Source organism: Plecotus auritus, assembly GCF_963455305.1.
Source record: "Plecotus auritus genome assembly, chromosome: 7".
NCBI classification, from domain to species: domain Eukaryota; kingdom Metazoa; phylum Chordata; class Mammalia; order Chiroptera; family Vespertilionidae; genus Plecotus; species Plecotus auritus.
Window position 1 is genome coordinate 77,338,783 of NC_137774.1, and position 27,123 is coordinate 77,365,905.

Sequence of the window (27,123 nt, forward strand, 5' to 3'; positions counted from 1 at the left end):
GCTGTTTTATTCAATTCCTTCATTTCCCTCCTCCTTTTGGAAGCCCAAGGGAGGACTAACCAGGCTGTCACCCACCACACCCTTCCAGCCCCGCGGCGCAGTGGCCGGATCCAATTTTGTGTCTCCTAGGGCCTGGAAACGCCGGAAAAACCCCCGCCCCGGGTGCGGTCGCAGGGCCGGTCACGTGACGCCCGCTGGAGGCCCAGGGGCTCGGGCAGCGGGCAAGTGCGCATGCGCACTTTTTTTCCCCCTTGGATGCAACCATTGTCAGCTCTCCCCCCTCTTTCTACGACTTCACCCTTCCCGACGTTCTCTCCCTTGCCCCCGCCCATTGGTTATGTCAGGCCGACAGGTAGAGGAACCAATCATGGCGCTGTGTTCAGACACCGGCCCGCGGAACAGGTTGTATCGGACCAATGGGAATCCTCGGAGCGGACGCGCCCCAATTGGGCAGGGGAGGACCGAGTGGGCGGTGCTTCTCAGTCAGCATGTGGGCGGGGGAGGGCGGGGATCAGCAGCCGCAGAGGCGTCGACGGCGGTGGCGACGACGTTCCTTAGTTTTTGGTGTGGGCTCATTGGCGTTGGCACGGCTGCTGGGAGGGCTCGGTTGTCAGCAGCGGCGGCCCTATGGCGGGGGTCCGCGGCGCCATGGGGGGACGGTAGACGGGCTCCGACTCTAGAGGCGAGAGGCGGCGGCAGTCCTCCGGCCCTCGGCGACCTTCGGCGGGGCCCAGGGGTGGGGAGGCCCGGGGCGGGGGTCGTCCCGGGCTGCGCGGGGCCGCGGGGCGGGGCTCGCAGGTCGTCCGGGAGCAGGAGGCCTGGGCCGCCGCGAGGAGCCGCCGCCGGCCGCTGGGCCCCGCCACCGGGCCGCTTGACGACGACGCTTTCGCGGGAGCCTAGCCTGAGGAGGACGCGGCGGCGGCGGCGGCGAGGCCGCGGGAGGCCGCGGAGGATGGAGGAACGGAAGGAAGAGGGCGAGGCAGAGATTCAGGAGCACGGGCCCGAGCATTGGTTCTCCAAGTGGGAGCGGCAGTGCCTGGCCGAGGCCGAGCAAGATGAGCAGCTACCCCCGGAGCTGCAGGAGGAGGCGGCGGCCGGGGCGCAGCCCGAGCACAAGCAACAGAAGCTGTGGCACCTCTTCCAGAACTCGGCCACCGCCGTGGCCCAGCTCTACAAAGGTGAGGGCCGCTGCCGCCATCTTGCCGTCGCCGCCTCGGCCCGACCCCCGGCCGAGGGCCCCAGGCGGCCTCCCCGGCCCGGCCGCCGCCCCGCTGCCCCCTCCTCACAAGATGGCGGCGCGGAGGCCGGGCCGCGGGGGCGCCCGGGGGAGGCCGGGGCCGGCGCGGGGGAGGTCTGTCTTGGGGGCCGGCCCGGAGGAGCCCGCCCGCTTCTCAGGCCTGGCTGTCGGGGGCCCCGGGCCGGGGAGGGCAGGGGAGGAGCCCCCAGTCACAAAATGGCGAAGGGAGGCGACAGGGCCGGCCCTATTGTGCCCGAAGCCGGCCTCGGGGCGGGGACAGGGCACCTCCCTGCGCCGTGGCTGGGCCTCGGGCTGCGCCCCGAACCCCGAGGCTCCCCTTCCACCCCTCCGCGACCCCTTGTCTGCCTTCCTCCCAGTCACTGTGGGATCCCGAAACCCTGGAACAAAATGGCGAAACCTAATATGGCCGTTCCCGAATGATTGACGCCCAAATAACATTTCTTTCTCCGTCCCCCCCCCCCCTTCCTTTTCCCACTTTTTCAGACCGAGTGTGTCAGCAACAAGGACTTTCTCTCTGGGTCCCCTTCCAAAACGCAGCCACCGCCGTCACCAACCTCTACAAAGGTAAAGATAACCTTGCTGCATTGCCGATTAGGGGAAGGGCGCCCTGCGTCAGGGTGAAAGGCCTGCGTTCCAAGTGTGTTGGCCACCTACACCTGGACCTAGACTGCCGGAGTGTTTTCTCCTGTATCCAAAGATTAACCCTGAGTATCTTGCAACTTGGAAATGGTGGTATTCTAGCTAGATCAAAGATCTTCTGCTGGGTGCTATTTTGACGCTCCCCCCCATCCCCCGGTACATTTGGTTACGTCTGGGGGCATTTTTGAATGTCATCACTGAGGGGGGCTGCTGAATATCCTATTCGCTAGAGGCTGTCCCGTTACCCTCACCCCACCCCATCTCCATGCCCCAAATGTCAAATAGTGCGGAGGTCCAGAAGCCCTGAGCTGACACTGGGTGAGAGGAGCTTTTCTTTGGAAAAGGCACCCAATGGGAAGAAAGTTTACAGTTTTGCGCCACAGCGAAGTGGGAGCGAGGTGGGGGCGGGGCTGGGGTGGGGTGGGGGTGGGGTGGGAGTGGAGAATTGTAAGCACCTTGTGGAAAAGATTCTTGTGGTGGACAACTTAGAGCATGATCGTTTGTAGTGTTTATAAGTGCGTTGTAAACTAGTTAATTGAAATCCTGTGCCCATCTTAACACGCTGCTCTTCCCTAGCAACTTCAAGTATTTATCTTGAAAACTACCTTATATCTGCTTGTCCATTATTGACAGGAAATCTGTGATCCGAGTGTGAGTTAATAAGAGTTGTGTTTTATGGTAGTGCCTTTCTGGAGTTAATTTTCCTCCTCTGTGATGACATGAAGATATGTTAAAGGAAACATTCTTGCCCATTGTGCTCTCTTAGTAACACTGGGTTGAGATTTTGTGCCTTACTGATTTTGAAGATTTGGAAATTTGGGTTTAATTTTTGGGGGGCAAGGTTTCTATGGAAAAGATTTGTATTTGACTGTTAATCTCAACAAAGATGTACTTAAATGCTTTCAAACTTCTAGAAGCTGCTGGTAACAGTAATGGAACTCGGTGCATTTCAAAATTATCAAAACAGGCTGTGGAGTGACTTGATTCTCAGATTCTTATTTTTGTGTAAGAATGTGCAAAAGATGGTAGTATTCTATAAGAAAAATACTCCGATTGTGAGATTTTGTGGGTGGAATTTGCATTTTTTTGATAATGTAAACTGAAACTGGTGAGTAAAATGTTAATTTTAAGGAATGAGGAACTGATAGTCCAGGCTTATCAAGAAAAGGGAAACAATTAAAACGTGCCCCAGTGATCAACTTTGAGTTTATTGTTAATCCTCATGTGAGGATATTTTTCCATTGATTTTTCTAGAGAGAGTGGAAGGGAGGGAAGGAGAGAGGGAGGGAAACAGAGAAACAGATATTCGAGAGAGACGTCAATTGGTTGCTTCCTCTGCACATAACCTACAGCCCAGGTGTGAACCTGCCTGATGCTCAGAACTACACCAACCAGGGCGAGTTCCTTCAATTTTGACTCCTGAGTAGTTTGCTAACATCCATCAGTGCTTGAGGGTCTGGAACATTCTCTGGGATGACTCTTGGTTTCATCCAGACAGGAAAATTTGAAATAAGACAAAACACATTTTTTTAAAATACTCAGATTCCTTGGGGTATAACTTACATGCAGTAAAATTACCCTTTAAAGATGTAAGCTTGAGCTTGACAAACACTGTTAAATTCTATCTTCACCCCAGCCCCTAAAAGCAACCACTGATCTGATTGTTGAATATATGGTTTTCCCTGTTTCCATAATTTCATAAATAGAACCTTACAGTATGCAGCCTTTTGTGGCTTCTTTCGCTGAGATTGAGTTCACATTGCATGCATTAATATATAGCTCAGTGCCTTTTTTTCTTTTTTGTTTTGTTGAGTAGCTTTCTGTTGTATGATGGTACCATGGGGTATCCATTTGCTTGTTGCAATTGGCTTTTTACTTAAAGGGGAAAGCAACACATTTTTAGTGCCAGGTTTGCCTAGATCATACAAAAATAGGAATGTGTTCTAGTTTTGTGTTTTTTTTTTTAGTTTTTGGTGCTGTTGTCTACAATATTCTATTTCTTTACGATTAAAGCTGGCAGTTTGCTTTAGTGCAAGTTCTTCATATAAGTAGATGGGCTTAGAAGCTGAACTTTGAAATATCCAGTTTGATTACTTAATTTGCAAAAAATTTATTAGTTTTATTCAGAAACTTATGTAATCATTTATTTTAAAAAATAAACATCTGAAGTTCTTGCATTATTGCAGATGCTGAATTGTTAGACTGAATTACTCTTATTTTGTATTTTATTTTTGTTAAATGCATTCCTTTTTACCTGATAGAAAAGGTAAGTTGTGGTTTGTGGAATTTGGTAGTGTAGCAACATTTTTTATCTGATTTAAGGAGAGTATGGATCAGGGGTCCTCAAACTTTTTAAACAGGGGGCCAGTTCACTGTCCCTCAGACCGTAGGAGGGCCGGACTATAGTTAAAAAAAAACAACTATGAACAAATTCCTATGGGCACTGCGGGCCCGGGACGAGTCGGCAGCTAAGCAGGACAGGCAGGGGCACCCGGCAGGCCAGATAAATGTCCTCGGCGGGCCACGTGTGGCCCCCGTAGGTAGTTTGAGGACGCCTGGAATGGATAGTGCTCTGCAGTTACATTGTTACTCCTTTTCAGGATGTGGTGTAGAGAAAACAATTCAACTATAGGAATAATTAAATACCCTAAATAGATATAATAAAATTGCCAAGGTAGTGTCAACAAGTGTATGCAGCAATTAAGTAGTAGTAAATTTCAATCAGAATGTTCACAGTTCTGATTATTTAAATGTAATTTACAGGTGGGGGGATTTGCTGGGATCTCTTTAATTGGGTGGTGCTCCTGTGTTTTGTATGATTAAGCACTTAACCTAGCAAGCTAAAAAATGGTTCATTTTGCAGCCTGGGGATAGCTTGGTACATTCACCAACCTCTTTATAACCTCTAAAAATGAGTACATTGGAAGGTCAGAAATGAGGTACAAGCCTAGAAGAGGGCCCCTGTGGTCTTTTGAAAATTGAACATTATGTTGGTTGGGCAGAAAATGTAGCTGGAAGGATTTGGAGGAGAGTGAGTTGGGATGCCCCCTCAGTGTGGACAGAACTCAACAAAATGGAGTGCATGGTTCCTTCTCCTCCACAAAGTAGGGCCAGACTTTGCCATCCTTTTTTGGAAAGGGGAAGGAAAATCCTGATGCTGGTTCTTGTTTTTATGTTGATTTGATAACTCTAAAGAGGGCGATGTTTGTTCAATATTCAGTCAGGTTGTGTCTCCTTTGCCTAGTGTAGTGCATTTTTTGATGTCTGCAACTAAAAAGAGTGAAAAGTTAATGAGGACATTTTAATATAATCCAGGTTGATGCTTACTGGAAAATAATTGGCCAAGCCTGTGTGTTTGCTTCTTAAATCCACCACCCACCTACCACATTTTCTTGGGTGATTGATTTCCAGTCTCTGTCTTTTGACTCTTCATTAGGAAAGTACATATTCTCCTAATCTAATTCCAAATTCCTCCTGCAAGGGGCTACTTGTTCAGGTGAGAGGTTGGACTGGTTGTCTTCTAGGACAAGGCCATCCTAGGAGCCTCAAAAGGTCAGACTGAGGTGTCAGCTGGTGCTCAGCTCGGAAGTAGCCCCTATAAGCCAGTGCTTGATCTTAACCTGTAGAGCCACTTCTTTATTTCTCTCAGCTTGTGAATGTTTTTCTTTTTTTATGCTAGGCCTTGTTTCTTTGCCTCTTCACATTTTAAAACTGCTTCTGAAACTTCAGTTGCATGCTGAGTCCTACCACATATTGAGAGCTTTCTCTTGGTATTGTTTATATTAAAGATGTTTCTGGTCTCCTTGTTAATAGCATTTGCCCCAGGCCAGCAATCTTATGGAGTCTACTGCTGGATTATCTGAGTTCAGAATTTAGACTTACTATAACATAGCTGTAAACTCCTGGAGACAGACAGTGGAACAAGATATTTCCCCATTGTGCTCCTTCATTTTCTTAACTGTTAAGTGGTGGGGATTAGTATTCACAGCTTAGTACAAAGCTCTTAGTTTAGTGCTAGCATATACTGAGTATTCAAGTGTTAGGGTTGACTGTTGGTGATCAGGTTTTATTTTTCAGATGTTTCTGGCTGTGGGCAGTACTGAAGAGGAAGGGAAGATATTCTAGTTTATTTTTTGTTTATACTTTTTTTTCTTGTGTTGGAATAAACTTCATGGTGTGTACTTTACTTCATTTTCCCCTAAAATGGCTAAGTATAATAAAATTTTCAGGTGAAAAATAGTATGATGCTTTTAAAGCTTTATTTTTGTGACATTTTGGTGCTAAATTCTGTTCATAATATGCTGTCTCACTTTAGTGGGCCATTTTGGACATATATATGTGTGTGTGTATATATATATGTGTGTGTATATATATATATATACACACACATATAAAGTGAAAATGAACTGAACATACTGAAAAATTTGTGAATTGATGTATAAGCAAACGGCAGACAAGAGCATATGCTACCTGAAGACAGGTACTGGGATTTCAGCTCTTTACAATTTTTGGAGCTTGTTTGTGACTACCCTTGCTGCAAAAGCTATTGAACTTTAAGACTTTGTACAAAATGCCTTAGTATGGATCACAATTAGAAACTCTGTCTTAAATTGTATTAAATTTATAAGGAGCAGTAGTAGTAGCCTCAGTTATTCCTAATGTTGTTATTAGATTCTGTCTGTAATTTTTAAAAAATATATTTTTATTGATTTCAGAGAGAAAAAAGGAGAGGGAGAGAGAAACATTAATGATGAGAGAGAATAATTGATCAGCTGCCTCCTTCGCACCTCCTACTGGGGATTGCGCCCACAACCCAGTCTGCAGGCTGACGCTCTATCCACTGAGCCAAACCGGCTAGGGCTGTTTGTAAGCTTTTATAGAAGACAATAATTTTACTTAATGTGTAAAATGATGTTTTGTCTGTAGATAACCAGAAAAATACAAGTTAGGCTGGCTTCAATGGTATAAACATGGATTGGCTCCTCTCACTTGGAGGGTGAGGTTGATTGAATTCAGTGGCTCAGTCTCCCTGGCTCTGCAACTCTGCACTCTTGTGTATGTATGAGCTTTGTCTTCAGGCTAATGTCAATAAGTTGGCAACTCACATCTTAGAGCCACTCAGCAAAGCTTAGAAGAGCCGGGAAAACTTTTTCCCCAGGAGCTACTAGCAAATGACTTCTACAGTTTCTTGGCCAAAATTGGGTCACATGCTTACTCAGAGCCAGCATCATAGCCACAGTTTGGGATTGTGCAGATTAATTAAGGACTAAACCACATGTTCCACCCCTTGAGCAAATTTGTTGCAGAAGCTTTCCCAAGAGCTATTCAAACAAAAACTTGGAGGGCCTTTAGGAAAGGAAGGAGGATTGGATGCCAGGCAACTGTGGCTGCAATGATTCTTCCTTGGTTCCTGCTCTTTGTTTTGTGTGGTAGGTGAAGATTAAGTAAACATGTAATTAGCTAGAAGTTAGTGCTTATTTTTGGATACTACCTCTTTGGGGGATACATAGTTATTTTTTTAAAACAATTTTATTTTGTCTATGACTCAGATCTTTGTTTCTTTTTTTAAAACCCTTTTTTATTCATTTTATTGAAGGAGGGAAAGGTAGAGAGAGAGCTCAAAACATCGATAATACATGTCCACACTGGGGAATGAGCCTGAAACCCAGGCATGTGCCCTGACCAGGAATCGAACCAGTGACCTCTTGGTGTGTGGGTCGACATTCAACCACTGAGCTGAGGCACACTGGCAGGGCCAGATATTTGTTTCTGGGTTTTTGTTTGTTTGTTTGTTTTTTTCTCCCTGTGGCAGACTTTTTGGTTAGTACAGATTTAATTCTTAAGTATTCCTTAGAAGAGTTGCTTTGATGTAGTGGTGTGCTCTCCTGGTTTGTAGATCCTCTAAGGCAGGGGTGGGGAACCCTTTTTTTGTGCCAAGGGCCATTTGGATATTTATAACATTCGAGGGCCATATACAATTAACTTAAAAAATTAGCCTGCTATATTTGATCAAATATTTAATTAACTCCCCCCTAGTGCCTTGGCAAGGCCAGATCAAATGATTTATCGGGCCTTACGTTCCCCACCCCTGCTGTAAGAAGAATGGGAAATGGCTTCTCTATTGTTGAGGAAGAAATATCTTATAGAAGTAACTGTGCTACCTAACTTTGGGTAAGACCCTTTGAACCTCAGTTTCAGTTCCTTGTTAATGAAATTGGAATATTTGCTCTGGTGGACTCACATAAGGTTTTTGAGTATCAGAAAAACAGTGAATAGTGAAATCTGATTAATTTTGTCAAGTGTGTCATGTAAGGAAGTGTTGCATTTGGTCTTGACCTCAGAAATCATCATTTGCCAATTGCCCCATGCCAGTGGTGGGAGGATTAGACTTCTAAAAATCTCTCAAATTTCAGCTGCTTATATACATTTTTTTTTAAATATGAAACGTGCGACATCTACTGTGACTACCATGAATCAGTATTTCTTGAATGAGGAAATGAATGTCTTGTGATTAAAGGTTAGATTGACATTTTGTGATGCCCTTGGGGTTTGCCTAACCTTCAAGCTTATAGCCCCTTTCCATGATGACATTGGTGTCAGTAAGATGGTGTTGGACCCAAGACTGTCCCACACTGTTTCTTTGAGTTGTACCTCGAGAATTTGGGTGATATTGTCAGGGTTCAGATGTATTCAAAGCATTCTAGCTGAGAGTTTTCAGGAGGCCATCCTGTGTGTTTATGTTTAGCTGAATATTAAATTAACCTGCAATTTAAGTTAAAAGCTACTCTAGTCATGCCTAAGATTCTCCAATAAGGGTTTAGGTTTTTCCTACTTAATTCAAGGTATTGCAGGAGGGTTTTTATTTTCAACCAAGTAACTAAAGTTCTAAACATAGGACTCTATTTTTTAAATGCTTTAGTGTCAAAATGAGATTCCCTGTTTAGGGAAAATAACAGATTGGATTAATCTGGGTGGTAAAGTAATTGGATTTGTTTTCAGGAGATGTTGTTAATGGTATAAAACTAAGCTTATGTCCAGGCAATGCAAAAGCCTGTACCTGAAGACCTTGAATGTTATATCTGCTTTTCTCGTACTCTGTCTTCTAGAAGGGAAAAGTCAGTGTTCACAAAATGCTTAATTTTTAGTGTGCTCTTGGTTGGTTTGGATATTGAGACTTGTGCAGAATTTTTGAGATGAAATGATTTGTCAGTTGCATACACTATAAAAGAAGTTCACAACTAGTTATAAAACTCATCTAAACCAGTGAATATTGAGTTTTCCAATTTAAAAAAAATTACAAGTAGTTCTTTATCTCTGGATCTTTTGTAAAAGCAAATTCTTGCTTAACACAAAGAATCATCTACATTTCTTGGCCTTTTATTGATTTCAGAGAGGAAGGGAGAAAGAGATAGAAACATCAGTGATGAGAGAGAATCATTGATTGGCTGCCTCTTTCACGCCCCAAACAGGCATGTGCCCTGACCAGGAATTGAACTGTGACCTCCTGGTTCATAGGTTGATGCTCAACCACTGAGTCACACCGGCCAGGCTGTTGAAGATATACTGGTGGTTTTCTGCTGCTTGAGTAGCACAACTAAAAATAAATTTCAGGGATCGTTTGAAAACTAGAGGTCCAGTGCACGAAATCCGTGCATGGGGGGGGGTGTCCCCTCAGCCCAGCCTGGACCCTCTCCAATCCGGGACCACTCAGGGGATGTCCGACTGCTGGTTTTGGCCTGATCTCAGGCAGTCGGACATCCCTCTCACAATCTGGGACTGCTGGCTTCTAACTGCTCGCCTGCCTGCCTGATCGCCCTTAACTGCCCCTCCTGTCAGCTTGGTCGTCCCTTAGTGCCCCCTCCCCTCCCTGCCAGCCTGGTCACCCACAACTGCCCTCCTCCCCCCTGCTGGCCTGGTCACCCCAAACTGCCCCCCGCCAGACTAGTCGCCCCTCACTGCCCCCCTCTGCTGGCCTGGTTGCCCCTAACTACTCCCCCTTGCCAGCCTGGTTGCCCCACGCAGCCTGCTGGTCAGTCGTTTGGTCGTCCTCCCTGCTGGCCTGGTCGGCCCACGCAGCCTGCTGTTTGGTTGTTACTGTGAGGGTGTCGTGACCAATTTGATATTACCCTTTTATTAGTATAGATAGAAGATAGATTCTGGTTCTTTATATAAGGGGGAAATATCTGCAGGGAGACTGGGAGGCCAGAAATTTTAAGGCAAGGTCTTTTGGAATTGGAATGGTTATGAGTTTATGGAAAACTGTTGGTATTGGAGTAGAATGAAATTATACCTAGGGGAATGAGTGAAACCTTTTTGTTTCCACCGTACTGTTCAGTTTTGTTGAGTAGTCAATCAGAATTAATTTCCCCCTGTTTCTAAAATGTTCGTTGCTGTTTTCAGTGTGTTCCCCCAGTCAGTGCTGAACCAGTCAGTAGGAGTGCATCTCCAAAATAACATGGTGAATGCTGCTGGGGTGAGCGAGGCCTAAGTGATATGTAATATTTAGTCATCCATTGAATGATATAATGATTTTATTTAGAATTCATGAGAATTCACTATTTTTTTCTGAAGGTGAGCAGTATAGATTAATGGATAAGAACCACAGACACTTGAGCAAAAAGTTCTAGCTCTTGTATATATTGTTCTGTGACCTTCGTGAAGTTTCTCAGCGCTCAGTTACTGTTTTCTCTTGCAATAAGGGGACAGCGGTACCACTCTCAAGATACGTATTTGTATTACCTTTTCTCAGGTGAAACTGAGTATAGATAGTACTTAATAAACATTTAATAATTTACCCATTGTTAGCATAGCAAGCTTTTTAAGGGAATAGCATTTTAAAGATGGAAATTTGGCTAATAAGTAGCCCCCTTTTTTTTATTTAAATTTTGTAAAGAACATGGCAGAAGCTCCAGGACTATGTGATATGTTAACTGAATTTAGAACATTATGATTAAATGTCAGGTATAACAAACAAATATAATTCACTTTAGTAGATTACTGATAGATTTAGAGAGCTCCATACTTCATGATACTCATTTTGGTTAACTTGTAAAAAAAAATTTTTTTTTTTTTTTTTTTAAAGAAAATGCAGCATGGCTCTACTGATCATCATGTATTATTTTCTTTTTTTCTAACAGAAAGCGTGGATACCCATCAGCGAAGTTTTGATATTGGAATTCAGATTGGCTATCAGCGACGCAATAAGGATGTGTTGGCTTGGGTTAAAAAGCGCAGAAGAACTATTCGTAGAGAAGATTTGATCAGCTTCCTGTGTGGGAAAGTTCCTCCACCACGAAACTCTAGAGCTCCCCCAAGACTGACTGTAGTGTCCCCTAACCGAGCTACTTCAACGGAAACTAGCTCATCTGTAGAGACTGATTTGCAACCCTTCCGGGAAGCCATAGCTCTGCATGGTAAAGCCGTTTAAACATATTTCTTTGGAACATGGTTAAGAGTGTGCCTGTGGATCCATTTTCATATTTAGGTTTAGGTCCAGATATATGATCTTTTTTTTCCATTATAGTAACTACTTGCTCTAGAAATATTTAAATAGAATGGAAGCTAAGAACACATGGGCAAATTTTTTAATGTTAGCTAGCCCATTCTAAAAAATATTTTCAGAAAGTTAGTTTGAGCTTACTGAGTTTACAATAACACAGTCTTTTGCAGCATTGATGAGGATTTATTGCTTTACACTTATATTGTACATGTTTTCTTAATCTCTGAGGCAAAGAGGAAGTTCTTGTGTTTTAAGAATTCTACCAGAGTAATAATTTCCTGGAGGAGCCTAGTCAATGATAGGCTGGTATAGCTCTCATGGGAACTACTTTTGACATCCTAAGTTCATGTGCCTGTAGAAGGTGAGAGTTGATGACCCAAGTGGGAGTGAATAAATGGAAGAATAATCGACTTCCCTTATGTCTATTGTCCCTTAGGTCCTTGGCTTTGTTAGGCAGACTGTCAGAGGACAGGTCCACTTCATTAATTATTGCTACCATCTCCCCAGGCCAGACCTGCCATAAAAAAGGCATTCTTGGCCGAGGGGTTTAAGTATTACTGGAGAAGCCTGGGTATGTATGTAGTCAATGAGTCTGTTGTTGCTTGTTCTCTAATACAGACTTTCAAATAGAACTAGGAGAAATACTTCTATAGGACAACATTTAATACTGCTATAAAAATAAAAAACAAAATAAAAGACTTGGTTGAAGCCAAGGTGAAACATGGATTGTGCCAGTGACTAAGCATATAGAAGTGATTAGTGAGTCCTGTTAAAAGTTAACATTTGGGCCATATAGTGTAGGTCATTTAAAACAAAGTAAGCTGGTAATAAAAATAGTGGGATATACACAAAGGGCTTCTATATCCTTGAAACTTTAATGCTTATAGGGATTCTTGTTCGGCAAACTTTGATTCTTTATCTTAAAACTAGAACATGGGATTTGAAAAAGTGTTTGTTTTCCCCCCTCCTCATTGTGAGTTTGTTTAGGATAAATTAAAAATACAAAAACATTTATTGCAGGAAACTCTATGATGTATGGATGTGATATTTACTGCTTGCTCTTTCTAATAGAGTGGAATAGTTATGCCATCAGAACTTTTGAAAACTCAGGCAAAATACAAATTTATCTGTTCCTATTGAATTATAGAGTTTCACATCTTTTACCATTAATTTGGAAAATTTACTAAAAGTATACATAGTTTGTCAAATTAATTTTATTTAAAAATTTTTTGAAATTGATTTTTAGAGAGTGAAAAGGAGAGCAAATGAGGAACATCAATTTGTTGTTCCACTCATCTATGCATTGATAGGTTGGTCCTTGTACGTGCCTGACTGGGGATTGAACCTGCAACCTTGGCATATGGGAATGACGCTCTAACCAACTGAGCTACCCATCCAGGGCTGTCAGATTAATTTTAATGCATGGTAATGTTTGATGTAGTTGTCTTTCCTTAAGTGTTTTGCTTCTTTTTTTATCAAGCGAATTTATGACTCATTCGATATTTCTCCTGTTAAAGTGTCTTTCTGTGTTACGCAATATTATACTTTAGAAGATAGTTTTGAGAAACGTAAGTGCCACTCTTGTTTTCAGTTCTAATGCAGTTATATACAGGGGTGGACAAAAATAGGTTTACAGTTCATTTGGAAAATAATACAATAATTAATAAATAATAATAGAAGAATAAACTCTGTTTGGCGTACTCAAAACTGTAAACCTACTTTTTGCCCACATTGTACAAAGGGCAAGCCAGCCTCCCTCCCAAACAACTACTATATTCTCCAACTTCCTTTACATTTTTTTAAAATTGAATCTGTTCAATTTGTGATTCAATATTTTACTAAACTTCGGGAATTTTAATGATGATCAAGTTTTAAGAAGGAATTCTTTATAGTTTTAACTTAGTTTAAATTGTGAGGATTTAAAAAAGTTTACTTATAAAGCTGTGTAGAAAAATAATCTTTTCCTTCAATAAATTTACCAGTAAATGTAACAAGTAGTGCCAATCCACAATATATTGGAGACTCAGTGCGCTCTTATTACTAGGGTTCTTACACCAAATTAATGTAGTTAAAATTATATGTGTTGTGGTGAATTAATAGGGCCCCTTGCAAGAGTATACAGAAACATAATTTATACTGAGTTTTGTGCTCTAGTGGTTTTAGAGAATGTCAGCATATTGGGAATACTAGTCTGATTTGAGTGTTTAAAGTAATTTGAATTATTTTTAATGGTGTAGGGTATTGTTAACTAAATTGTATATACAGCTTAATGACTAACTTTGTAACGACTCGTGATGTGTTTTATTGAATAGTCTGTAAATTGAAGAGAAAATTGTTCAAATGGTCTTTTAAAATGTATTTGAAATATCTTAATTAGGGCACATGCTTGTCAGAATTCAGTTTTGCATATAATTTGCTTAGCCAAATACATGAATTGTGAGGTCACATTGAAGTTCTTGGAGTTATACAATTGAAGGAAGAATTTAAATTCATGAAGTTTGGAATGCAAGAGGGGGCATAGGTAAAAAAAAAAAAAAATTGGTATATTGAGGCGGACTTCTTGAGTTTATAATCAAAGCAAACATGAGTGTAGGTCATATTGATTCACATTTCATGTCCTATCCATTTTTACCAGAGGACAATTACCTTTCTAGTTTTTTCTTTATTTTTTTTTTAAGGATAATCTTTTTTTTAAAAAAACAAACAAACATTTTATTGATTTTTTTTTTTTTTTTACAGAGAGGGAGGAGAGGGATAGAGAGTTAGAAACTCAATGAGAGAGGGACATGGATCAGCTGCCTCCTGCACACCACCTACTGGGGCTTTGTCCATAACCAAGGTACATGCCCTTGACTGGAATTAATCTGGGACCCTTCAGTCCGCAGGCCGACGCTCTATCCTCTGAGCCAAACCGGTCAGGGCTAGTTTTTTCTTTATCAGCTTCTAAATTCTCACCTGTACCAAATGCACCCAAATATACCTAAAGTATGCTTTTTATTCGAAGAAAATGACAAAGATGTAAGATATTTGTAGAGTACTTCATGTAGACAGGATGAGATCCCTCTGATCAATACCCTCATCAGCTTTAGACTTCATACAATTTCAATCAAGTGCATCAGTTAATGGCTATCAAACAGTTTCAATAAAAAATGTCAGCCAAGGGGTATTGAGCCTTAAAAAATACAATCTAGTGCATTGTTTTGCAATTTATTTTCTATGTACTATGGGATCTAGTCATCTGATATTAAACTCAGAGAAGTCAAAGAAACACAAGCACACGCTAAACTGATTAGTCCTTTAGTTCTTGTCTTAACATTATCAAAAATATATTGAGCAAATGTACTGAGCCCTGAGTTAATTCCTGCCACCTTGTTTTTATTTAAACATATTTGCAATAGACCAAAATTATCTGGACCTTTGTGATTCTCTACCTTTCTCATTGTCCCTCTTTTAGTCATACTTTCTCTTCTAGAAATTTTTCTTTTCTTCTCTTCTTAGGCTCTCAGACTTTTCCTCATGCTCTCTCAATCTTAATTTTCAAGATTTATACTTCCAGTTTAGATCCTCCTTACTGCCAAATATAATGTGCCCCATTGTCTTCTGGCGGACATTTCCACAGGTGTCCCACAAGCATTTATCTCACAGATTTCAAATTGGACTCATCCTTTCTACCCCAGCCACAGCAAATACATGTCTTTTCCTCATTTAACCATAGAGCAGATGTGTACATGCAGATTTTATGAAGTCTCTGGGCATGTATAAATGAATGGAGTGCTTTTCTGTTGAGGCCAACACAGTTGTATTGGATAACAATTTAATGTCTTGAACCCCGTTATGTGTAAGATACTCTGGGGCAGCCTAGCTATGGGTTCAGAAAAGGCTCTCTGGAGGAGGTGAGACCTGGGCTCTAGGAATAATCTTCCTGCTCTTATTTCCCAGTCCTGAATTGACCCATTTGCCGGTCCATCTTTCCTGGGGACATTGGGAGTCTATCTTTTGGATCACTTCACTTTACTGAAAAAATAACCTTCTTTTTCCTATGGCCTATAGGGTGAAGTCAGAACTCAGCATGGCATTGCAAAGGCCTTATGACTTAGTCTTAACCTTGGGTCAGGTACCTTAGTCACACTGTTTGATCTATTAAATACCTTCATTTTTTTTTTTTGTCTTCATTCTTTTTTTCGAAATTTTCCCTATGCTTGTTTATCCTTTCAGATTGATTAAAAGTCTCTTTTATGACAGCTTTCCTTCAGTTCTCATTTTCTCAATCTTTCCCTGAACAGTATCTCTGTTCATCAGTTAATTGTTTCCATGGCTCTTCCTTCCAGTAGACAGAGCTACCTTAGGGAAGGGGCCTTGTCTCATAGCTTCTGCCTTTAACAGAACCTGGTGTGTAGATGTGTTCTGGGCTTAATGCGGTTCAGAGGTCTGTTAGGTAAGTGGGTGCAACACAGTGTGGGCAGAGAACCTTGACAGTGGTTCTCAATCTTTATAATGCCATGACCCTTTAATACAGTTCCTCATGTTGTGGTGACCCCCAACCATAAAATTATTTTCGTTGCTACTTCGTAACTGTAATTTTGCTACTGTTAATGAATCGTAATGTAAGTATCTGTGTTTTCCGATGGTCTTAGGCCCTACAGCAGCGGTTCTCAACCTTAGGGTCGCCTAAGACCATCAGAAAACATATTTACATTACGATTCATAACAGTAGCAAAATTACAGTTACAAAGTAGCAACGAAAATAATTTTATGGTTGGGGGTCACCACAACATGAGGAACTGTATTAAAGGGTCGCGGCATTAGAAAGGTTGAGAACCACTGCTTTAGAAAGAGTTAAGGATACAATTCCCTAGATGACTTCAGTAAGGGTACACTAACTTTAGGTGTACCTTAGGAGTGCTACAAAGTAAACCTAAATTAGAACAACCAAGACTTGTAGTGGAGCCTGAGGATGACTCATAATAACTATACTTTTAGTGTTTACTTGGTGTTAGCACCCTGCTAATAAAGAGGGTCTCCTTTAATCCTCACTCTTACCTTGAGTCATTGCCATTTTATCAGTGAAGAAAGGTTTATTTGGATAAAATGGGAGCGATCAGTAAGTAGTAAAATAGATATTCTAGATCTGTCTGAATATCTAAATGAATGCTCCTAAACACTGTGCCTCTATGTTTGTACATTTGGGGTTTCTCTACTCCCTCCCCTTGGTAGGGCTAGGAGATGGGATGGGATAGGTCTCCAGGCTTACTTTTCTAAAGACATCAGAAAATACATGAATTTTGTATCTTTTGGTGTTTGCCCCATAAGGAAAGGTGGACAAGTAGGCTTGAAGATCAGTGGCTGTGACCATTTAAACTTTATATACAGGCTACGTTCCCAATATGACCTTGGGCAAGATGGTTAACCTCTCCAAGGCAGTCTCCTCCTTTGTTGTAAAAGGTGTAATACTTCGTTAATAAGGTGATGTAATAAATGAGAAACTATGCAAAGTACCTACCCTTCCACAACACTGTGTAAGTGTTCTTTGACTTAAGAGGAGCAGGACCTCTGGTTAGTTCTAAGTCCTATGAGTGCTCTCTCTGCCCCTGAATGCAAAATTAGAGTTCCAGTGGCCTTCGAGGATACTTTTTTCCCTCCCTTTTTAGTAAGGGTGGCTTTTTAAATTTTTAGAAATCACTCCAGAGGGACAGGGATAACTTACAACTTACTGTTAATTAATTACATTACTTGCTAAAACCTTGAGCTTGTTTCATGTTGATATAAACCAGTGAGGTTGGTGATGTTCTCTTTCTACTCTATGGAGAGAGAGATTCTGAGTTGTCTTGCCCAAGCTAGTGGTGTGTCTGGAAAAGCCTTAAATTGAAATCTAGTGTCTTTATTCTGAGTTCTCTTTGTCATCATGGGATTTAGGTGTTGTAAGGGTCCAGAGTAAGAATGGGACATGTGTTCATATAGGGAGAAGATGGAGACCTAGATGGAAGAGGAAGCAGGATGCCAAGTCAGACTTCACTCAAACTTTATTCAAAGCCTTGCTGTCATTTAAATCATCTCATAGGTCGTCTTTGTAGATTTCTGGTCCTGGTTCAGACTGTTCCAGAAAAATCAGAGACATTTTGTTTTAGTTCCAAAAGTCATTTTGATAATCTCTACTGCTGTACTAGGAACTAACCCTACTTGGCCTGGGTTAACCCTTTGTAAAATTCATCAATTCAAACTCAGAGGCCTCTAGCACAGAGGGTTTTGTGTCTGGTGGGAACCATTGCTATTAAGTGGCATTTGGCTTTAAAATGTCACCTTGTCCAATTTCAAGTTTATTTTGTTTAAAACAAGTTTTAAAAATACAATGTAAGTGCTGGAAGGGGCTTAGGCAAACATAGGTAGTCTAGCTTTTAATACAACACTAGAGAATTTGAAAAAGGAAAACAAAAGTAAAGTTTTCTGTTCTTTTTCTTTTCTTTCTTTTTTTTTTTTTTTAAGAAATAACAGTACCTATTTAGTGAGTATTGAAGTTGAAAGTTTTTATGTTTTGGGTTTTGTGTGTGGATGCAGTGTTATAAAATTCTGACTTGCAGTTAAAGTCCTTCTGTCTATATTATTCTGTAGCCTTTCCTGTTGCCCAACACTTACTAAACACAGTAAAGAGCAAGCACTGTATTAGAGAGGCTAGTGGTAGGAGCAGGGTGATACAAAGGAGAATCAAATAATCTCAAGGAATTTCTAGCCTAATAGAATTACATTAGACAGTTTGAAGTTTATAAACCCAGGCAATCAGATAGAGGGACAGTGCCAACGCCTTAGGAGTTAATAGGCTCCAATTCTGTTTTCTCCCTTTTGGCCTAGCAAAGTCTCTGGGGGTTGTGGAGATCCTTATTCTCATAAATCAAAATCATTAAATTATTTGACAAATCCCTGTATCTGGAGAAAACTGGGTATAGGGCCTATAAGAAAAATGTAATTGTTTGAAATTGTTTTCAGGAATATAAGGTCAGCTAGGAATTTGTACCTAGAAAAAAATGTAAGGTAAATTCTTAATTTGTTACACTTACGTAAAACTGAGTAAAACTCTTCTTCCCCTAGAGTTTATGGAAAACTGATTCTGGGCAGCCTGAACCACATACAGGATTGTCTTTCTCCTTGAGCACAGGTTTTGCAGCTTTTGTTATTGTTTCACTGTTTGGCCTGTGTGCACTAGAGTGATAATAGAAGTTACTAAATCTTCCTCTTAAAATTTCTTAGACAGTTGAGGTCTGTCTGGTACATTTCAGAAGAAATTTAAGTAATTGTGCTTGGTTCTCTGTCTCTCCCCCTTCCCTATCACTCTTCATCCCTTCCATTTCTAAAGCTAAATATTTAGACACAAACTTTGACAATTGAGCACAAAAATTTAGATTAACTATTCTTAAACTGATGGTATGTTATAAAAGAAACTCCTTGAAACTGTCCTTGAAACTGCAGAGGACTATTTGGAACTGACCTGTGGGGGATTTCTGTACATCCATCTTTCAAAGTCCCCTTTTCTCCTCTTGCCCACACTTCTAGCACAGTGTGTGGAGCTGTAGATTCTTAATAAATGCTTGAATGTTGTAATCTGTATCTTCTTGAATAACAGAGCTGTCAAGCCTTACTTAACAGTAAAATGTTTTAAGGACTTACTTGGAAATTAAGATATAAGAGATTAATGCACCAAAGCCGTATCATTTCTTAATTGCTTAAGATCGATTATTTCAAAGAATATTCTTTAAAATTCCTCTTAAGGCTGGAATTTCTAAACGAATGCCCTTTGTTCAGACCAGCCTCTGAGAATAAGAACAGTTAAGGCAAGATAGCATTAAAATTTTTGATGAAAAGTTGGCATTTTCTGATGTTAATGTTAGATATAAGCTGCTGAACTTTCTGGGGGTATAGGACTTAACTAAAGCTTCCAACATCAACGGTACAAAATTGTTTGAACTTGCAATAAAATTTTGATGGCCTTTTTTCCCCCATCAAGGTGAAAAAGGAGTCCATATAGATAAAGGAATTCATGTAGCCATGCCTCAAAGCCAGTTTACTCACCTAGTACTTTTTAAAAAATTCATTGGTAGTTAATGAAGGGACTTAACATTTGCATTTTTTTTTGCTAGTTTTCTGATTTATTAATACTGATTTCTTGGAAAATTGGAAAATTTCCGAAAAGTAAATATTCAGTATCTTGTTATCCAACTATATAAAGATAACAGCAGTTAAATGTTTGGTGCATTTTCTTCCAGTTTTTTTTTCAATGTATAAATATTAAAATTATTTCATAGTTGAGATCATACTGCATATGTGGTACTGTATCTTGCTTTTTTCATTTTAACGTGAGCATTTTCCCATGGCATTAAAATTGTCTTTGAAAAATTGAAAGCATTTTGGGCTGTCAGCATAACTGGAAATGTTTTCTTGGTGTGACACATGTATCTTTGTAATTCATTTGATTTAGTGTGCTTTGCTTCAATAAAAGTTCAGTATTACAATTTCCAGATTGGGGTGGGGAGTGGTCTACTTCAAATTACCAAAATCTTCCTAGTAGAATTTCTTTTTCAATGATTGAACTCCCCCTGGTGCATTTAAAACACCACACTTACACACAAGTGCTTTTTGCTTAAAGCCTCTGAACACAACTTTGTGAAAAGGGAGGGCTATCCATTTGAATAGTGCAATTCATTTCAAATGCAAGAGTACCAGTTTCTTAGGGTTCAGTTAGGATGTTAACCACTTTGTTCTAGTTGTGGGGATTTCAAATTCCCCCCTTTCTGCTGGAGGCGAGAAAACTGGTGGAGCAGATCTGCAGAGGGTCCTGAACCTGTCTTGCTGAGTGGATCAATAGTAATACCATTCTGCCTTCTCTTTCAGGGCTAGCCCTCACAGGGTTGGGGGTGGGGTGGGGTGGGGTGGTGGTAACCAAATAGTGTGTGTAGACCTGGCTTCCAGGCCAGAGGCTGCTGGTGGAGAAAGGAAGTGGATTGATTCTGCATTTGCTCTTTCACTGCCTATGTGTGACCTAACTATGTGTTGGTAAGCTGGAATCACATGTAATTCTCAAAACAGGATTTTCTTATGCTAAGCATGAACTTGATATGAAAATAATAGTTATGTGCTGCTTTTAACAATTTACCATGTAACCTAAATTCCTATAACCTGGACTTGTAACTTTGTTTTAGCTCCAGTGGGAGCTTTCTTTTCAAAGTATGATTAAATTCTAATTTTTTCCCCTCATTCCTTCACTAATCATTTAAAATGGATGCAGAAACTTTAAAACTGATAGTTTATCTTGTATTAAGCAATTTAGACTTTTCTGTCTAATCATACTACTTGTTCTATTGCTTTTTGTCAACTGATATTCCCATAGCCCGTTTGAAAAAGTGTGTTTTTGTTGGTTGTATGCCCTTGGGCTATGCAACTTCATTTTTAGTTCTGAAGCATGTCTAGATTCTCTACTTGTATAGGCCTGATTGTTCATGTGGCTTAGCTAAGGTTTTCTAAAGCATCTTCTAGTAGCTGTCATTGGTTTATTAAATAAAATTTGGGCTGTTTAAAATACACATATTTTTTTTGTTGTTAATCTTAATTTTTTTTTTTTTGACACTTGAAAAGTCTTTTTGGGGAAGATTAAACTTTGAAAAGAAATCTCACTGCTGAGAGTAGGTAATGTTGCACATTGTGATTTTACTTTAGCTGTTAAACTAAACCCAAGTCAAACACCCAACAGAAAAAGATGGATTTTGTGGAAGTTACTGGGGAATTTTCAAATTGATATTTACGCTCATCTTTTTCATGGAGAATGTGCCTGTTCACTTCTGATGGAGTGACTTATGAGCCTTAGGTGTTCGTCCTTAGGTGTTAAATCATACTGCCATGGAACTGCTACCTTAAGAGGAGCATTGGGGTGGGGTGGATTTCTTATGTGTGTGTGGTTTCAAATGATATCCTGAGTTGAATTACTGAAGTAGTTTATTGCTGAAGGTCCAAATTTTGCAGTAGAACTTTCTGCATTATGAAACAAATATGATGGTTATTGTTTAGAGTATTTGGACATCTTTTAGTAGTATGTTGTGAGGATTGAGGTTACAGACCCAGCTCTCAAGGAGTTTACAGAATTGGTGAGGAACTTTAAAAAATGCCAATAATTTGGGAATAATTGAATTTTTAACTTGATGGCAAAGTTTTAAGTGAAGAGGGCTACTTGAGTTTACTTTCTGGTGTTGGAGAAGTGAATAAACATTAACAGCTTTGGATTTCAGAATATTGGATAGGACTCTGAAGCATCATTATTTTTCAGAATTCAGTTAATGTTATGTGCCAGGCACCGTATTAAATTTATTAGCTAGAGTTGAAAAAGACAGTTTAGGAAGAGTTGAATGATGGTATGATGGTACTGTGCTATTCTAGAAAATGAGCCTGAGATGCTGCTTTCCCTCCTTTAATTTTTTTAATTAGCCTGTGGGCGGGGAAAGGAGGAGTACAGTTCCTTCTGCAAATGTTAAGTTTGAGATGCAACTTAACAGGAGAAGTGGCTTTCCTTTTTAAAATTTATTTTTAGTAAATCCATGTGGGCTAGTGAAGGAGCCCAGTTCTTTTTGAAAATGTGAAGTTTGAGATGTCCAACAGGCAGTTAGAAAAATGGATAGGTCCTTGAGCTCAAGAGAAATGTCTGCTCCTGTGGCGCACTGATTTGGAAACTGGGTAAGCGAATGGGTCAAGGCCATAACAACCTCTTGGGCAGAAGAGGCCCACACAGGCCACTGAGAAAGGAGCAGAGAGTTTGAGGCAGGAGGGAAGAGGAGCCCTACAAGAGACTATAAATAGGAGAGGTAGGAAAACCAGGGAAAAAGCCCTCAGAAGGGAGGTTTGAGACCAGATAGGAGAGGGGCTCGGCTCGGCTCCCACGGTCCAAATGACATGCCTGTAATGTCTGGCTTCCCTTTGCTCCTTTTCAATTATAACTAACTAGTGAACCAGTGGGAAGCAGATGTTGGAAGGTAGGCGCAGGCCCAGCCATTGTAGGAACTGCAAATTCTTAGGTACGGGCAGTCACGATTCAGTTTTATGGGGGAGAGGAAGGCAGGAAAGGAGAGTAACTTCAAAGAGATGGGGCCTAATGCAGGCTAGGCCCTAGACCCTAAAGTCACTTCACACTAAAATATTTTAGACTTTAAGAGGGGGCAGTATAACAGTGAATAGGAATATGGAATATACTTGAGGTTAAGTCCCAGTTCTTTATTAGCTGTGTGACCTTGGGTGGCTCACTTAATCTTGGTGTTTCATCTACAAAATGGAGATAATACAGGTATCATAGGGTTATTTTGAGGATGAAATTGAAAAGTACTTAGTGTAGTGCTGGACACAGTAAGTGCTCCAATATTAGTGCTTGTACTCTATTTTTTTAATAGGTGCTAGCCTTGAAATTGTGTTTAGAGCTTAAAAGGGACACAATCAGATTTCCTCTGGCCATCAGTGGGAAGGGTTGGATGTGTTGTCTACAGGGAAAGCAGTGAGGGGCAGGTTGGTTAGAGCAGTTTAGAAGAGAGTTGTGGGCTGCAGAAATATGCTTAGCATATGGGAGGTGGTTGAGGCTGTGGGCTTGAAAGTGTTCACAGTATTTGTAGAGTGAGAACAATGTCAGGGAATTTAATAGATTTGAAGTGGTAAGAAGCAGAGAATTCTTTTTCAACTTAATGTTCACATTTAAATCATACTTATAAAGCATAAAATTAGAAAGAATGAGCCAATCTCTAAGCTTACTTTAAGTCTTACTCTTTGGAAACATTGATTATACTAGATCATGTTATATAAATTTAATCAAGCAACAACAAAATCCCATGGTCATACAAGAATAGCATAAGGGGAAATTCATGAGAAGAAATACCCACTGTCAATGGTGTTAGGTTTTTAAATTCAGTGCTATGGTTTATGTTTTCTTGTCTCACTCATGCCTTTTACAGGTTTATCCTGAACATTTAGGAGTGGAACATGTTTGCTTCAACTGTTCAAGAGTGTAAGGCATTGAGTGTTCAGCAATGAGTGTTGAGTCTATTCTAGATTTAGTAACTTACTGTGCAAGCAAAGCAGCAGGATTTTTTATGGTTCTCTTGCCCTTCCCCACTCCCTAAAGGATTATAGATGATAATGAGTTAGGTTGTCCTAAGGGGGTATCTAACAAATAGAGTCCAGAACTTGAGTAATCAGGCAGGCCAAGTTGTCCAGGGCAGACTCGTTTTTTAAAATACGTTTTTATTGATTTCAGAGAGGAAGGGAGAGGGAGAGAGAGATAGAAACGATGAGGTAGAATCATCCATCGCTGCCTCCTGCACACCCCTTACTGGGGATCAAGCTCAAAACCGGGGCATGTGCCCTGACGGGGAATCGAACCGTGACCTGGTTCATATGTTGATGCTCAACCACTAAGCCATGCTGGCGGGCCACGGAAGACTCATTTAGTACTTTATGTCCCAGCAAAATTTATAGCAGTGATGCGTTTTTTGGGTTTGATCGTGTACTGTTTTGGATGACAAATTATAAAGTCACCTTATCTAGAAGGGGATGTTGAAAGCCCACTCAGGCCTGGAATGATTGCTTGTTCCCCTTTGTGCATGTACACACACACCCTCACCCTTCTATACACAGACACACCAGAGAGAGGGATCTGTTGGAATGGTGACTTTCAATAACTGAAATTGTTTAAAACAAGCACCTTCTGTCTTCAGCTATAAATTGCATATACAGTACCTAGCTAAGAGATAGGGAGGATTTCATGATCTGTTTGTACACCTAGCATGGTGCTTGCTACATAAGCTTCCAATAGTTGGTACCTACCAATATTGTAAATATTGGTAGTATTACCAATAAAACATTTCATGTGAAAGCCAGACAATTCCTCTTTCCAGAAGAAAGCTTTGCTCTCTGGGGACCCCTTACAAAGAAAATAGGCAGACATTCTTTGACACTATGACAACATTGAAAGTAAAGTGGGTTGCTTTCAAGAGGGTTGAATAATTGAGCAACTCTAAAACCTTTTTTCTTCTTCCTAGGTCTTAGTGGTGCAATGGCTAGTATAAGCGTGCGTTCGAGTACCCCAGGCTCTCCTACACATGTAAGCAGTGGATCGAATGCTAGTCGAAGGAGAAATGGACTCCATGATGTCGATTTGAACACTTTCATATCAGAAGAAATGGCACTCCACTTGGACAATGGTGGAACTAGAAAGCGTACCTCAGCCCAGTGTGGCGATGTCATTACAGACTCACCAACCCATAAACGTAACAGAATGATCTAAACTGAAAACATTTTCACACCCACCATGCTGCTTGAAAGCCACTTGATCCTCAACATATACTATTATTGCAAAGGAAACATGAGGCCATCTTCCCTTGTTCACTGTTTCTAAGACAAGTGAATTCTATAGTGGTTGCCATAAAAGGAAGTTCTAGGTATTTACAGTAGATGCCTCTTGTAACCATGGCTTTCTTAAAACTATAATCCTAGCAGAGGACATCAGATATTGTGTAGTTAGCAAGATCATCATAGGCAAACATATATCCGTTCCAAGGCTAAAAGTGACCTTAACTGTATTTATTCTCAAAGGGAAAGGAAATATCAGATGTTTATTTGGTTAGAGGATGCTTTTTTTTTTTCTCCATTTCCTGCTGTGTTGAGTATTTTGCTTCAACAGTATTGCCAGGTTCCTAAAATGATCTAAAACACGATTTGGCTTCCTCGTCAGATCTGCAGGCTTCCATTTTTGCACAGCAGCACTGTACCATGCACCTGATTTCTATATAGTAACAGTGTGCAACTTCTAATTCTTGGACTGTGCCCTGTTTCAGTTTTTTAAGCAGTTGCTAATTCTGGTGATTGTGATGTAAAGAGGTGCTATGATGGTCATGCAGTTAATACTTAATATTGAATCAATACACAGAACTTTATTGGATTCACTTTGTGTGTGTTAGTGCTCTAAAAGTAGCAATATTTTAATCGCCCCCAGATGAATGAACCCTTTAGGCTTAAACTCCAGTTTTAAGACAAGTACTGCTTCCCATGCAGGGTATTTATTCTTAATGGTAAATGGAAACATGTAGACTGCACTCAAGGTGACCTAAAGTAGAGAGGTCATGAACTTTGAGAGTGGGCTTCCTTTTTGGTATAGTATTCATGAGAAGGGAGATGGATGGTGGGAGTGTAGGTATTCCAGCCTTTCTGTCCTGTTTCACATTTATTATGAGTGCCCTACATTGTGCAGTTTCCATTGGAATGGGTGGCAGGTTAAAATAGGTCGTGATCTGCTTACAATGTGATTACAACTTAAATAGCAAAACCCAACTCTAATCCCTCCTAAAAAGGGCAGTTTGGAATCTCATTCTGGAAAAGATGGAATCGCATGGAGGTTCTCTAGATGTTAGGTAGACCTAAATAAAAGTACTCACTGGATTCCTCTTTTGAGTAAAATATAAGACCTCTTGTAGCTACAATGTTTTAGAGCATGTTTCATATTCATTTTTAATATCTCAAACTGAATGATAGTCTTTTTTTAGATGAAGAACTGATGTCAGCCTGCCAGGTACTGTAATTTATTCTACCATATTATTATATAATATATATCAAGTAGGACAGTGAAAAAGTGTTTCCTTGCAAATTTGTAGTCCAGTATCAGTTACTTCTTTTTATCCTTAAAAGACCATTGCAAATCCAATGTAAGGGTTTTTCCAGTAATTTACTCACAGCACTTTGTTAAAGTTTGCAATTTCTTCAGCCATTTAATATCTTTATGTGAAGAAACTTTGCTAAGTCATCCATAATATTCATCGACTGGGTGGGATGTGAACGGAATGTTAGAAATGTGTGAACTGGAGTTCTGTAATCATTATATATAAAACCTTTTATTTAAAAAAGTCAATTCCATGCTAAAACTAGGAATGAAAGAAGCATTTCTAAATTTTGGCAAAAGTGGATTATTTTTGTTTTAATATTATAGCAGGAAGAATTATAGTAATCTCTCATTTTACCTGAAATGGACAAACCTCTGTATTACCAATACTTTCAAGCTGCCCTTGGGACTATACAAAGAAATGCAGTTGGAGATATCTGTGTTTTTCTGTCGTTGTAAATTTAGATTCTGGAGTTGGGGTTTGGTGGTGTGTTAAGTTGCTCACATGTGGCCAGAACTCCTACTCCTAAAGGATTTTTCTGAGATTGAGGAACGCATATTTAATCTCCCCTTTATGCCTTGGTTCTAGTTCCTCTTTCCAAGTTGAGTGACAATTTCGGGGGGGCGGGGGGTTTGTTTTAGTTGGTGCTCTGACGCTTAATCTCAGTACCCTTTACTCTTGATTGTCAAATTTTGATAAAATATGTGCCATTTTCTTTGGTAAGAGAAAGCAGGTCTTGTCTGCCAGAACACAATTTATATGCCTTATTGGCTCCATTAAACTTTTTGAAAACTTTAGCATTCGTTACTTTTTTCCATTGTATTTAATTACCTGTAACTCCCTCCGTTTCTATTTCCTTGCTTTCTCCTGTGCCACCTGAGCACAGACTAACCCCGAGACTTAGATTAGAAAGGAAATTATTTCTCTTAGGAAAAGTTAGTTCTGACTGCTAGATTTTTAAAGCCTTTCTTTGTACCATTTTAGATATAAAGTGAATCATGGAAGATTCATATATATGTGGTACTTTTAAAATGATTATTTTTTTTCTCCCCCCAGTCTCT

The 27,123-nt window shown here is 40.4% G+C and overlaps 1 protein-coding gene across 1 annotated transcript; it reads left to right on the forward strand.

Moving 5' to 3' along the window:
* The first annotated feature begins 533 nt into the window (after positions 1-533).
* On the forward strand, positions 534-26,859 carry HAPSTR1 (HUWE1 associated protein modifying stress responses). Its single transcript, XM_080680967.1, has 4 exons — positions 534-1,178; positions 1,742-1,822; positions 11,035-11,310; positions 24,449-26,859. Exons 1-4 carry the CDS (start codon positions 953-955, stop codon positions 24,691-24,693), a joined length of 828 nt encoding a protein of 275 aa, XP_080537093.1. The 5' UTR covers positions 534-952; the 3' UTR covers positions 24,694-26,859.
* The last annotated feature ends 264 nt before the right edge of the window (positions 26,860-27,123 follow it).